The following is a 14,967-nucleotide window of genomic DNA, read 5'->3' as shown; positions in this document are numbered from 1 at the left end:
TCAGAATACAGCCAGGACCATCTGTTACTTGCAGGACAACGTGGTATAACATTCAAATCAAGCCTAAATAAATAACTGCAATTTTAAATTTCTTAGTTACTTCGCATTAATTCCATCAGACCTTCAAATTGGCTCAGAGCATATCTAACTATTTTTCTTGATTTCAGAGACTTTATCTACTTTGCACAAGGATTTTAATCAGAATATTAATATCTGCTTTTAAGCCAACACCTTATTTTCTTTGGAAGGATGTCTTTCTGATATAACAGGAGTAAAGACTGATCCACAAAGAGAGCCTTTTTATTTCCCGTTTAAACTGTCAGTGAACAAACACGCTCCAGACTTTGAATGGCTTTAAATTATTTTTACAGTAAATGCAACTCCTGTGATTACAGCACCATTTCCACCCATAACACTTAAGTGTTAAAGTACTTCCTTTATTGAACTATTGTAAATGGACTTATATTTGTACAGTAAATGCCAGTAAATCCTGTTAACATGGCATCGTCTCCACCTTAAGATTAGCACCCAACTGCTAAAGCAGTTCCGCTCTGGGACTAAGAACCTAAGAACTTCTGGCTTTAAAACCACAGTAGGAGACATTTCCTAGAGAGCAGCACGGGATGAGCTTTGTTGGTTGGAGAAATTTTTGTCACGGAATCATGCGACAGCCCGTCCCGAGCTTTTCCCAAGGGGTGTAGCAGCCTCTCCTCAGTGCATTAAGTGGAAAAGGTGGGGAGGACAGGCTCAAGAGAGCACATCTCCGCTATGCCGGCCGAGGAACGCTGTAGTGCAGAGCGGTGGGAAGCACTCCATCCATGAGGCTGGAGAAGACCTCTGAGACCATCGAGCCCAACCTGCCACCGAACGCCACCTCAAGCGGACCATGGTACCAGTGTTTCCTTAAACACCTCCAGGACGGTGACTCCATCGCTCCCCGGGCAGCCCATTCCAGTGTCTCACCCCCCTTCCTGTGGAGAAATTCCTCCTAACATCCGACCCACAGCTCCCCCGGTGCAGCGTCAGGCTATCTCCTTTCGCCATAGCTTCGGACTACGTCCTCTCGGAAGAAGCGAGCTGCGTTCGTGGGCGCGGGGCCGGGCCGCGGGGGCTGGCAGGGACTGGGCAGGGACAGGGGCAGGAACAAGGGCAGGATAAGGAGAGGGACAGGGACACGGCGGGGGTCAGGAGCGGAGCCGCCGGCGGAAGTGGCGGCCGTGCCCCACGCGCACGTCACGGCGCGGCGCAGGCGCGTGGCGGCGCTGCCGTGGCTCCCTCTCCTCTCAGCCGCCTCCCTCCCTCCGTCCCTCCCGCCGGGCCGCGGCTCCTCCCTGCACCACCTTTGGCCGAGTCGCGGGAGTGCGCAGACGGCGGCTCCTCGGCGGCAGCGGCTTCATCCGCGCCGAGCATCAGTCGGGAAGGCGCGTCCTCCTCCCCTGCCTCCTCTTCTCGCTGTCCCCGCGGCCATGGAGCTGCCCGAGAGCCAGTGCAAGAAAGTCAAGCTGAGCAACAGGGTGCCGAGCTGGGTGAGCGGGCGGGCGGTGCGGCGGTGGGCAGGTGGGCGTGCGGGGGCCGAGCAGCGGGGGGCGCGGAGCGGCCGGGCGCCGTGCTGGTGTGGCGGCAGCGGGAGCGGTGCGGGGGGCTCGGTGCGCCGCTGCTGCCCGGGCCGGGAGCGGTGCGGGGGGCTCGGTGCATCGCTGCTGCCCGGGCCGGGAGCGGTGCGGGGGGCTCGGTGCATCGCTGCCGCCCGGGCCGGGAGCGGTGCGGGGGGCTCGGTGCATCGCTGCTGCCCGGGCCGGGAGCGGTGCGGGGGGCTCGGTGCGCCGCTGCTGCCCGGGCCGGGAGCGGTGCGGGGGGCTCGGTGCGCCGCTGCTGCCCGGGCCGGGAGCGGTGCGGGGGGCTCGGTGCGCCGCTGCTGCCCGGGCCGGGAGCGGTGCGGGGCGGGGGCGCGGCGGGCGAGCCCCTTACGGAGCGGCAGCGGCGGGGCCCCGAGCGCAGCGCGGCCGGCAGGAAGCCCCTCCGCAGGGGACCCGGTGTCTGGAGGGTTCATCCCTGCCTCTTCCGCCGTCAGCCCTCGGCTCCCAGCTTTTTGGAAGAAGGAGGACTTAAGAACGCGATGTACAATGTAGCCATTCATAAACCTGGGTTGGCTAAAGACTGGGGTTCTTTGTATGGCGGGTGTTATGTGGAAAACTGTCGAGACAGGGCTTAAAAAAATCTAACCAAAGCCTTCATTCTTGTTCATAAAGATGGGGGAAGATCGGTTTACAGCAAAGAGCAAAATGCAACTATTTAGAAGAGACACTGCAGGCCTTTGAGAACATTTGATACCTCTGATGATGCAAGACAAGCGAAAAGAAATGAAAAAGAAAGTATGATTTCTTTCAATCAGTGCTGAGTTGAAACAGGCAAGACATAAGATCCAGAAAACATTTGGTATGAATGTAAGGGAATGTAAAAAAGTCTTTGAAGTCTTGCCGTGAGTAGTGCAGGCCACAGCTTTCCTGAAAAAAGCAGCCGTTGCCTGAAAAATGGGGAAGTTGCTGTCATACTGTTCGGTAGATGTTGTGCCTGTCTAAGCCTCTTCCACTATGTACAAGCTCAAACTTGTCTACATAAGAGAGTAATCGGCAATTTACATTCTTTCAATTTCCACTAGGAAAAAGCAAAATCAGATGTTTAGAAGATAGTGAAATAGGCGATGGCTGTGTGGGGTTAACAAAGTGTATGCAAAAGTTACTTTGTGTAATTTTCTTAGTCATGAGCAAAGCCCAGATAGATTTGTCCAAACCAGGGTAATTCCTCAAGAGACATTAAGTGCTTGCTGAGTTCAGTTGAGGTTGGCAGCCCCCTATGCTACGTGGCAAGCAGAGGAAGTCTTCCGATTCTCCCTTTTCCTTCAGAAGACCTCAACTGAATCGCTCTTTATAAACCAATAAGCTTCACCAGGACAAAAATGCTGCTGGTTCACGTGCTCTGCAGGCAAATGTTCTGGCACTACTGGCTCTGCATCTGTTCAGCTGAGAGCAAAGTCAAAGCGACTTACCCTGATGGAATTGGCAGCCCCTTCTAAACACAGCAAACAGTTACTCCCCATTTACAGAGCACAGCAAACAGTTACTCCCCATTTACAGAGCACAGCATAGCCACAGACACTGCCATTATGTGTGGAAAACATGGCTTGATAGGGAGATGTGTGGAACTCTTTCTTTAGAGCAGCTTGGATTCCTAACACAACTGAGCTGTTGAGTCAGTTTGCAGGTGACTCCAAATGAGAACTTGCTCCAGTTCTTTTTTCTGAGAGCATATTCAGTAGGGTAATTCTGCCTTAATTTTTCATCCTTCCTCTCTGATGCCATCCAGTGATTCCCCTCCAGCACTGGTCAATGAGCTGTCTCTGCCTTTGGTCATGGTAGTATCGCAGCAGGTGGCAAGCAAAGACACACTCCTTAATAATATTCTTAGCACTGAATGTCTTGTATCCACAGTACTGGAGAAGATTCTGGGTGATTTTTGCTGCTGTGATCTTTCAAGTTGTCCCAGTTTTAGAGCACCTGCCAAAGGGGAGCACGCAGGAGAGTGTGCTCGGGTGGTGCTTTATGTAGAGGTGTTGAAGTGCCTTTTTGTACTGGTATCACTGTGGCACACTGCTTTTTCTGGGCTTGCCCTTCCTTCCCAAGCACAGTTGTCTGAATCACAGCACAGATTTTCAAACCAGAATTTGAGAAAGTAACAAATGGAAGGTATTCCTGATAGATAGTTTAATCCTGAAATCTCATATAAATATGTAGGTATAACCTTTGTGGTAGCTGAATTTTTGTGTTGGAACCATGTCAGTTTTGCTTGTTTGTGTTTGTATGTAGGCAAAAAAAAAAAAAAAAATGGGCACTGTTCCATGTGCTTGAGTTGCTGTTTGGCTGAGTTGCTGTTGTGAGCAGAACATTTTGCTGGGAAAAGAAGAAAAGTACCATTTGGTTATCAGTGCTGAATACTAAATGTCATAAAAATGTGTTGTTGTCTGGGAATCCCTGGTTTATAAGAGGCACCTGGTGAGCAACTTAACTAATGACCTGAAGAACTGTTATGGCTGGGGAATGAGAAAGACATTGGAAGTAAGTCTGCAATTCAGAGGGGAGGCTGCTTGTGTTGCTTTTGCTAGCTTATGGGAGTTCTTAGCATGGGGAACCAACACTGCCATCTTAGAGCAGAAGGATATGAAAATAGTCACAGTTTCTTCAGTGTATGTGGTTTATATGGAAACCATGTCTGTTTTCTGATACTTCCAGCCTCAAGCTGTCCCAGGTTGGTGCTGCACCTTGGGGGGTCTCAGATTGCCATGGAAAGATACACTTCCTTCCCCAGAGGTCTTGCTTTGTGAAAACTTAAAATTTGATAGAATTTGATCGCAGAAGTACAATATTTCATTGTTGCTTGGAAGTAATGAAGAATAAGTTCAGCTTAAGCCAATGTATATGCTATCTGACTGTTAACCATAAAACAATTAAGCAGTAATCTCTTATTTTAGCTGTCTTTTGATCTTGGCATTGCAACTTGGGATTGCTTTCCATTGTCTGGATGCCTGTCTGTGTTCTTGCATCAAAGGTGTTTAGCACTGATAGTCTGATTTGTCTTTGGCAATAAAAAAATTATAGATGTAACTGGGCAAAACATCAAGGAAAATAAGAAAGAAGGAAGCGTAATCTCAGAAAGTCTGTACATAGAGAAGTTGACAGAGTTAGTATTTCCTTTTGGCCCCCATTATCTTTCTTTTGTTCCTGTGGTTCCAAGGTGTCTGTAGTGATTAATTTCCTTGGCCAACTACCTGCAAAGCTAAAATTTACCTTCATGCCAGAAAAAGTAAACAGTGGAGTTATCCTTCCTTCTTTATCATTGCTGCTCCCCAGTGGACATCTATGAAAGGATTTTTTTAGTACCCCTTTTTTACTTCAATATCAAGATGTTTGCCTGTTAGAGCAATTTTGATTTCATGTGAGAAACAAACCAGCATAGTAGGAGAGAAGGAGGAATATGTCAGCATTCTCAGCTGACATTGCTGCTATAATGAAGCACAGTTAACTAAAGCACTATTTCTTTTTAAAATGGTGAAGTAGGAGGGAAAATATCAAGATGAAGTGTTTGTCTCCATAATGCAGAAGCGTGTGTTACAGGGTGGAAGACATATTTTTGTGGGGACTCCAGAGTGAAAATATTCCTGTCTGTTAAAAAAGCAGATAAACTTTGGTGATTAATGCCTTTTTTTCATTAGCTCCTTTACAAAAATGTAATGTGTCCTTCCAGCAGTGACTACTCTAGTGAATGTAATTAGGCTTACAATTTTAAAATAGCTTTTTCAAAGAGTACTTGGTCATTTAATTAAGTTTTTCTATTCCATGTTTTCTTGTGTTTCATTTCTTTTAACATTGTTAACACAGATCTCCAAGGTGAGCGATGCTTTGATATAGTGTAAAAGGAAACGACTGTTCTTTATGTCTGGCACCATTTTGATTGGTCAGTTAATTCCCTCAGTTGATAATCATCAAATTTTATGTACAAGAATTTGAAGACTGACTAAATAATTTAAGACCACAAACAATATGTGCCAATGAGTATTTTCTTCTGCCACATCAATATTTGTAGTAAGTGTGTATGTCAGGGATAGTAATTGAAAAACTGGGTTGTTGAAGATACAACATTCAGCTTGTACAGCTATTTATGCTCAGTGCCGTGGGCAAATCATATGGAAGCAAATTATTTAATAGAAAAGTCGACATAATTAGGGAACTACTTTTTTATTTTTTTTTCAGCCATTCAGAGAATGACTTGCTGAATGATTAACTTTCTAGAGTACCTCTGTTAAATTGGTTTTCTGTCAGAAGATAAGGGGGATTTGGATACTGCTATGCCCAGGATTAGTACTGAGCTGCCTTGTTGTGTGCCTGTACACAGATACAAAAGATGGGGGCAGCTGGTGACTGGTAGGTGTGTTCTTGAGTGCATGCAGACTCTTTGGGCTCTTTATCCTTTAGTCTTAGGTACCTGCTTCTGAAGTACAGGTAGATTATTGTCCCTCTGCTCAGTTTGCTGGCTGCTCCACTGCACATATATGTGCCTTGTCCTCTAGCAAGGCTTTCTCCTTGCTGTGATTTCTCATCTCTGCTAAGTAGGTATTAATACTTTTTTTTTTTTTTTTTTTTTTTTTTTTTTTTTTTTTTTTTTTTTTTTTTCCATAAGAGTTGTGTCTCATAATTTTAAGAAATCCTCCAGCCTGCTTCCTCAGGATTTCATGTGTTTTGTAAACTTAGCATAATACCCTGATTACTCTCGTTGCTGCTTTCCTAGTTCTGGAAAAGAGAGGAGACTGATGTAACTTATGAAATGGGGACTGGAAGAGGTTTCCTTGAATGAGACATTTGACCTCCAGTGTACGAGTTTGATAATCGATTCGTTGCCAGGGTTCAGAAGCAAAGCATGTAGGAGAGCTTGCTGAGACAGTGGCATGGGATTTGTGCTTTGAGACTGTTGCTATCCTGTGCCTGGTACAATACAGTACAACTGCAATTAAGGAGGGAGAGTGTAGCTGTTACTGTGTTCATTTGAATGGCTGTGTACATTCATTATGCACTATATGTCTTTTAATTAAAGTACTTCAATTATTTTTGTTGGTTTTAATTCCACAATTTATGCATTTGCTCACTGAGATCTCCAGTTATATGTTGTCCATAATTGTTCCTACTATAAGAAGAAAGATTTAGTTTTTTTTACTTTTGGTTTTAGTCAGCTGTATTGCAATGACTTTGTGCACAAAACAGCTTTGTTTTAAGAGATAAATTATTTGAAGGTAACACGATCAGCTAGGATAACTTCATTTTGCATGAGTATAGCCTATTTGCAGGTTGTGGTTTATTCCATGTTGATTTTCAGTGTTCATCTAATTTTAGTTGCTGGACTGTCACCACTGAATTACAGACTGTATTTAAATTTATATTCTTACCTTGAGCTACTGTTTCTATTAACTATGAGCCCAGCTGTGTATAGAAGTGGGGACATACAATCACACAACTTCATGATTTCCAAATAAGTTATAGACAAACTTTTGAATAGAAGAATGATGTAGCAGCAGTCCTTGAAGCCACAAGTAGATACCATATTTTTGTTAATTCTACTTTGTGGTGTCTCTTAAACTATGAATAACTCTTTGCTAGTACTCCATAGAGGAATATAGTCCCTACTTTCTTTTATATTAAATATACTGCATGTTTTCTTTTCCAGCTGGCACTGATACAATGATGAGAGAGAACATAGTGCAGAATGTTTGCAAGCAAGGGAAGCCAAAGCAGCATTACAGATACCACTAATTCCACTCATCCCCTACCCCCCTCCCCTCTTTTTTTCAAGTCTTCTTTTTTGTTTGATTGTTCATGCATGGCCTGACAATCTAAGGTCTTGATCTTTCACAAACAAAGTTCATATAGCCAGATACCATTAAAGTCTGAGATAAAGTCAAGGCTGATCTTCCTATGGGCTCTCTCACTTTAGGTTGTAAACTGTTTGACAGCAGGGTCATCTTACTGAATATAGTTGTAGAGCAAGTTATTATGATTAATAGTTTTAAGAAACTCAGTAACCAGCTTTATTTTAATTAAAATTATATGAAAAAACCTCCATCTTTTAAAACAAAATCTTTAAAAAGTTGTTTGAAATAAATCTTGCTTTAAGCATTTGGAATCTATAACTATGTCTTGTCTGGAGACTGATGATACCATATGTAAAGGCACTTGCTTAACCGAAATTTGGAAGAGACATGCATGGTTTGTAATGAAAAGGCCTCTTAGGAGTTAAAAACAAGCCAAAGAGCCAGTGCCACCTGATTTGGGAGGCGTGATTTGCCCTTAGTGAAGCCAAGCTGGCTGTCACAAACACCTCCTTTATTTCTGTGTGTCTTAGCATAGTTTCCTGGAGCTTTTGCTCCATGATCTTGATGGGCAGAGAAGTGGGTTTGTAGTTGCTCCAGTCTTCCTTACTTTCCTTTATAAAAATGGGCTTATGTTCCTCCTTTTCCAACATCACCAGACTGCTGTGACTTTTCAAGTAGGATGGATCGTGGCTTAGCCACATCCTCGGCCAGTTTGCTCAGGGGCTGCAGATGTGTCTCATCAGGTCCCATGGACCTGTGCACCTTCTGACTCTGTAGATGGCCTCAAACCTGGTCTTCTCCTATTTTGGATAATGATTCTTCATTCTCCCAGTCCCTCCATTTGCCTTTCATGACCTGGGTCATGTGACTGGAGCACTTGTCAGTGATGATTGAGGCAAAAAAAGTTGTTGACTGCCTCAGCCTTCTCCATGTCTCAGGTAACCATGTCTCCCTTTTCCATCTAGAGAGAAGCTGCATTTTCCCTAGTCTTCCACCCTCTGTAGGATTCATTTTTGTGTTTGAGTTTGTCTGGGAGTTCCTTGTTTATCCATGTGGGTTTCCTGGCTGTTTTTGCCTGGCTTCCCCTTTGTTGGGTTGCATCACTCCTAAGCTCGGAGGAGATGGTCCTTGAATATTAACCAGTTTTCTTGTGCCCCTTTTCCATTCAGGTTTTTATCCCGCGGCACTCTACCAAGTAGATCTCTAAATTTACTTGAATAGAAGTCAACTCAAGCAGCTCTAGCAGTTCATCTGTCTTTTTTACAGTTGATTTTTCTTAAGCAAGTTTTATTTGAAAGTAGTAGCTGATTAAACTGTCAGTCCCAAGCTTCACTAAGTAGCACAAGGCGTGTGGTTGTCTATGGCTGGCTATTCTTATTTCCTGTGCCTCCTTTGATCCACGCTGGAGCTGGTGGAATGGGTATTGGTTTTACTTCCATTTTTCTGTCTCCAAGTCTTTCTTTGTGCCTGTGGATGGGTTTGTTTGCTTTGCCAACTCACTCTTTTTCAAATATTTAATTGACCTCTTCATTTACAGGGAATGCAAAGGGCTACCAATGTTACCTACCAAGCTCACCATGTCAGCAGGAATAAGAGAGGCCAAGTGGTAGGAACAAGAAGTGGTTTTCGTGGATGCACAGTCTGGTTAACAGGTACAGCCATGGATTTCTGAGGATGCTTTTTTTTTTTGGTTACTCCTTTGAAAAGCTACTTAGCTGTACCTCTTTGTTGCATGCAAAATGGAATGTTTGTGAAATCTAAGACCTTGATGCAATTTTATTGCTATTTTTAGGTAGACTAGCAGGAAATTGCTTTGGGACAAATAGTAACTCGAGAATGTATTTTGTTCAGTGGAGGTTTGTTTTTTTGGCGCTGTCTGCTGCTTAATTCTGGTTTTCTTTGTGTGTGTTGCTTTCTCTCTTTCTTTCTTTTTGTTTTAACCAATTCTGTCTCTTCGTACTGTCCATTTTATCTATTTTGAAATTAAATGCAACTTTTTTAAGAGTCTGTACTTCTGGATCTTTTCTATAAAAGCCTCTTCTCTTTGGATTTTGTCTCCTTGACATTTCAGTAACATTTCAACATAAACCTGTGCCATCGGCAGCAGTTGCCTGTTTAGGCAATGCATATTGGCAGTTATTTTTGAAATCAGCTCTGTGGGTTTCTTTCTTTTTTTTTTTTTTTTTAGAGGAGGTAAATACATTCTGGAAGACATTTTTAGTTTCGTAACAGTGAGGGGAATTTTTTTTATTCTGTCTGTCAAAGTTTTTGGAAGCTTTAAAATATTTCCTGTAAAGTTCTTTTTATTTCAGTTAAAACTGGAATTTAGAAAGTAGCAAAATATGTCATTTAATTGGTTTGCAAACCATTTAGAACACTGTTGTATTGCAACATAAAAATTCCTCAGAAAGTATTAGAAACTTACTACATTTACATTAAGTAAAACTGATTTCCACTAGTGTTAGTAAACGTGTGTGAAATGTAAAGCAGTCATTGATAACAAACTGCTGAGAGCTGTTCCAAGCAGATTGGATACAGTGGCTTGCTGTCATGTATTTCTTTGGCAAAAGAATGGAGCCCTTTCCCTGTTTCCATCACAGAGCTCCAGCCTCTCTCTCAATGCATGAATGATCTGGTGAGCTGCCTTTCTGTTTCTTCTGGTAATTCATTAATCTAATTTTGAAAAAGGTTATGATAAAAATGTTTTCTCAGTTATCTATACGGCAACATTTTCCAGCCAATGTTCTTTTAAACAAATGTAATCTTAATGACCAATTTCCTTTCTTTTCAGGAAGGAGGGTGGTGATGTTAAGATATCAAGAATGTGTGTGGGAAGCTAGATTATTGAAGATGTTTGAGCAGTAATGTGAAAGGGTGAAAAGGACTGTAGGCATTGAAGTAAACAATATTAACCATTCTAGAACTGTGCAAACATGAGTTTCAAAATTCTGATAGATATAAAAGAATAAAAGCTGAAATATTGATGCACTTCAAGATTCTCTTACTTTGTCAGCACTCATGCAGTGGGAGTGTATGGAAAGATCTTTCAGAGATTACTTTTCATTTTTCAAGGTAACCTTTATTTGAGAGCTCTATTTTAATGAATGTTGAGTCAGAGGGTCCTAGTAAAGAAAACTGAGGAATTTAGCAAAAATATGAAAAAAACATTGCTTTCATGTGTAAAATAATATGCAATTTTTAGAGTGCAAGTTATTTTAAAGACTTGTCAGCTTGAAGAATGTTTTTAAATTCATTAATGTGTAACCTTAACTTTGCAATTCATTGCATATTGGAGATCAAATGATGTGTGAAAAGGCAGTGGTTGAGTGAATAGCAAGCTAGATGTGAGAACAAAAATGGCAAGTCAAAGGCTGCATCAGTGTGAAGTGAATTATGAAGTTGCTGAAATGTTCTTTTGGACCATTGTGCCTGTTTTCTGTGATGGGGGTGTACTTAATTGCTGCCAAAAGAAGACTGTTCTGTTTCCTGCCCTGTGTTCCTTCTCTTGCCTTGCACACACTGTACCTCTTGCCCAGCTCAACACTGAGCTGGTTCAGCTTGGGAAATCATCAGTGAACTTACCACAGCTACCCCCCACACACACAAAAGGGAGAAAAGGGGTAAAAACTGCCTGAGTGTGGGGGGGTGAGATTAACAGACTGAGTGGGCTAATGGGCACAAGAAGAAGCAATGCAATGACTCCTTTTCTTTAAGTTACACTCCAAGCTGTCAAGGTTTCCTTTGCACCTCATGTTTTTTTAGGACACATTTCTTAACATGGTTGCCTATCCTTTGCCATAGATGTCTTGGAAGTAACACCAAGCTGCTGTTTTGTGTGTCTTTTTTTTTTTTTTTTTTTGTTTTCCTCCATTCTCTGAAAGTTAGAATAAATACTAATCACCACTAATAAAAGCATTCCTCTTCACCCAGTAGTGCTACTTTTTTTGAACTACCATTACTCTTTTTTCCCCCCGTCACTCAAAGGATAATGCCAAATTAGGAAGATCTGAGTTTGTGTTCCATTTACAAATTGACTTCTTGGTATAAGCAGAAGCATGTGCTCCAGATTAATTGAAATCTAGTCTGGAAAAATTATTTAAATACATTTCCAAATGAAAGTGAGCAGTGGACTTTTTAGAGCCAGCATAAGTTTGTTGCCAAAGCTTCTAGATTATACCAGAGTTTGATAATACCATTTTTTTTTCTTGTTGCTAGCATATGCCAGTTAGTGGAGCATTGTTGCTTTGTGTGAGTCTTGAGAGAGTCAGTGGTGTCTAATTCAGTGCATCATCTCTATAAGCAGCAGCAGAGCTCGAGGCCAAACTCTTACCTGCTTCAAGTTGCACACTTAACTTTTACCTTACTCTCTCTTTAGCTATTGTCTGTGTAAAAGCCACTTGTCTTATATTCCAAGTAAGCTTTTCCAGAAGGCATTGCTGCTGATGCCTGTCACTTTGGGATTTTCATAATACGCACGTACTACAACTCGCCTTAACTTGTTCCTATGCTTATATATTTATATTATTTTTGAATAATTTAGGGCTATCTGGTGCTGGGAAGACTACAGTGAGTATGGCACTGGAGGAGTATTTAGTATGCCATGGTATTCCGTGCTACACATTGGATGGTGACAATATTCGCCAAGGCCTTAATAAGAATCTGGGTTTCACACCAGAAGATAGAGAAGAAAATGTGCGTCGTATTGCTGAAGTTGCTAAACTGTTTGCAGATGCTGGTTTGGTGTGCATTACTAGTTTCATCTCTCCTTATGCTCAGGTAAGTGTGAAAAACATCTAGATGAAATGCAGGGAAACTTCAAAATATCATTCAGAATCCTAGTTACAGAGATCCATTGCTGAACTCAGCCAGAATCCAATACTTGGATTTTTTTTTTTGGTAGTTTGTGCTTTATGAAGGTGATTACTCAAAACAGAAATGTTAATTTTAAATATAAAATGTTTACATTAGCTCTGTAACTGGAGCTATTCTTCTGTCCATTAGACAGAATTATTACTGTAATATTGCAAACAAGCTCAAATGATTTTCCAAGAAAGATTTTTTTTTTAAGATTGCAATATCTTGTTTGATCCATGTAGATTCCAGTAGTTTATAAATATGAAGACTAGATGTACACTTAACTTGAAGACTTAGGTAAATTGCTTTTAAAAGCAATTTTCCCATTAGTGAATGAATGGTGAGAGCTTTATTTTTACCAAGTGACTTAAGGGAAAAGTGTTTTAATTGCTTGTAGGTGCAATTTACTTTATTTCATGTGTCTACAACATGAAATTATATAATACTAACAATTAATGTACATCCATGTTCACATTGTTGTGTGAGGACTGTTTTCATCTGTGCATGAGAACCTGGAGGGCATAGACAAAAACGATGTGTGAACACCCAAGTATCTTGAAGAATGACCCAGGGACTTTAAGCTTAGGTGTTTCATGGCATGAGAATGTGTTATTTCATTGGTTAGAGTGGTGAAAGACTTCTGATAATAATTTGGGTAACTCAAACCCTACAGTATAACAGAAGTTTTTAGCTATGAGAAAAAAAACTAATAAAATAAACAATATTTAGTAAGAGAAGATTTTAGTAGATTTTGGAAGGCTTTTTTTGTCCTCTCAGTGAAAGTCACCCATATTGTTCAAGCCTAAAAAATAATATGATAAAATAAAATAATGCAAATAATACAATATTTTGTATTTATGAATACACAAGTCTTGTTAAATTAAGGAATGTAGGGAAAACTGGTGCTGGGGAGAGAAGGGTGGTTATATCAAGAGCAGCAGGTAACACCTCCTCCTGACTCTACTCAGCTAGGCAGAAGTAATTCTTCAGACATATATGTATAGGTAAAGAAAACCCTGCATTCTGTTGGCTGGGTTTGGTTGTGGGTTTTTCTTACAAATCAGTTTTAATGTAAAATGTCTCACATCTTTCTGTCAGCTTTTACCGTGGGATGTACTGTAGCCAATGTGGTGTAGCTTGCAGGGCATCAGTTAATCAAATCATATTTCTTTTTTCAAACTTTGAAAGCTTGTTTACATTATGCTGTCACCTTCTTTAAAATGAACTTCAAAGGCAAAAACCACTAAAAATATGTGGGGATAACCTTTTAGGATTTTTCTTCTGTTTTCTTTCAGGATCGTAATAATGCCAGACGAATTCATGAAGGGGCAAGTTTGCCTTTTTTTGAAGTATTTGTGGATGCTCCATTGCATGTCTGTGAGCAGAGAGATGTTAAAGGACTCTATAAGAAAGCCAGGGCTGGAGAAATTAAAGGTGAACCTTGATATGTTTACATCCTTTCTGCATAAGTGAAACTTTGGTGTAATTTGACTCCATGTGAGTGGATGAGCTCAAGTCTGAGTGTATCACCCTTAAAAGGAGCATGGATTCAGGACAGGACTGAGAAGAAAACTGGAATTGATTTCTAACTCATGAAACTGACTAGTTAAGTGTGTAGGACAACAAAAGGGTAAAAGTGGCTAACCACACACAGAAAAGGCCTTGAGCACATTAAAAGTTGCAATAAAAATCACATAATGATTGAGGATTAGTCTTGTCTCCTTTGTGTGTCCATTGACCAGTTAAAAAGAGCCTGATTCTTTCTAAAGTCTTTAAAGATCTGCATTCATAAAACTTGCTAGTTTCTTCCAAAAAGTAAAACATGGCCACTGTCTACTTGTAGACCATTAAGAACACTTCTGAAGATCTAACTTCTGCTTTTTAATCTGTGTTCTATTCTAGTGGCCATGAACATTATTTCCTATTCGCAGCTTCAGGTCAAGATTTAAGTATAACCTGCAACAGAAAAAGCTTAGCAGTGCAATCTTTCATTGCAAGTATTGTTTCAAGTTCTGCTTTGCTCTGTGTATCATCATCTTTGCAGAGCTGATGATAGATAGCTCTATCATCAGATAGATAGTAGCAAAGCAGGTTTTTTTTTTTAAGTAAGCTTTTGGGGGTGGAGTTTGCAGATGCTGTATAAATCAATGTTAATCAGAACTGATATAACAGTCAAGAAATCTATGACATTCTGTATGAGTGGCTGCTTGATGCTTCTAATACTACAGAATATTTAATGCAAACACCAGGAATAAAGAAAGCTGAACTAAGCTTTGTTCAAAATCAAAGCAAGATGGCTTGAGCTGACATGATACAAAGAAACAGTTCTGTACAGAATCCTTATTTGTGCCTATTTTGTGAACATCCCTATTATTTTGTTAATTTTGCAAGCCCCATAATGGAATTGTGCTCCTGAAGAAGAGGTAGTGAAGTAACCAGTGCCTGAGCAAGATACAAGTGGGTGTAGCAGTGGCTGTATCTTATGACCTATCTGATACGTGAAGGATAAAAAAGAAAAAAACTTGCCAGTTCATGAGGAATGTCAGCAGCTGTTATTTTCCTTTTCTCTGGAAATGCTAATAAGACACTTTCTTTGCCTCCTGTTCTGGTCCTCCTGCAATCAGATCCTTCTAAAGTATGCAGGTTTTGGAAAAGGTGCCAGCCTTTCTTTATCATATAGGATACAGCAGTAGTTGATT

The 14,967-nt window shown here is 41.2% G+C and overlaps 1 protein-coding gene across 1 annotated transcript in view; it reads left to right on the top strand.

Moving 5' to 3' along the window:
• Positions 1–285: 285 nt before the first annotated feature.
• The window catches only part of PAPSS1 (3'-phosphoadenosine 5'-phosphosulfate synthase 1), a 38,313-nt gene continuing 23,631 nt past the window's right edge, over positions 286–14,967 (top strand). The window contains exons 1-4 of the mRNA XM_056489695.1: positions 286–1,526; positions 8,952–9,066; positions 11,955–12,190; positions 13,564–13,702. Coding sequence (XP_056345670.1) covers positions 1,467–1,526; positions 8,952–9,066; positions 11,955–12,190; positions 13,564–13,702 — 550 coding nt within the window. The 5' untranslated portion in view covers positions 286–1,466. The remainder of the gene's footprint in view (positions 1,527–8,951; positions 9,067–11,954; positions 12,191–13,563; positions 13,703–14,967) is intronic.

Source organism: Oenanthe melanoleuca, chromosome 4 (genome assembly GCF_029582105.1).
Source record: "Oenanthe melanoleuca isolate GR-GAL-2019-014 chromosome 4, OMel1.0, whole genome shotgun sequence".
NCBI classification, from domain to species: domain Eukaryota; kingdom Metazoa; phylum Chordata; class Aves; order Passeriformes; family Muscicapidae; genus Oenanthe; species Oenanthe melanoleuca.
The sequence above is the reverse complement of the archived record's forward strand: the minus strand, read 5'-3'. Positions and strand labels throughout refer to the sequence as shown.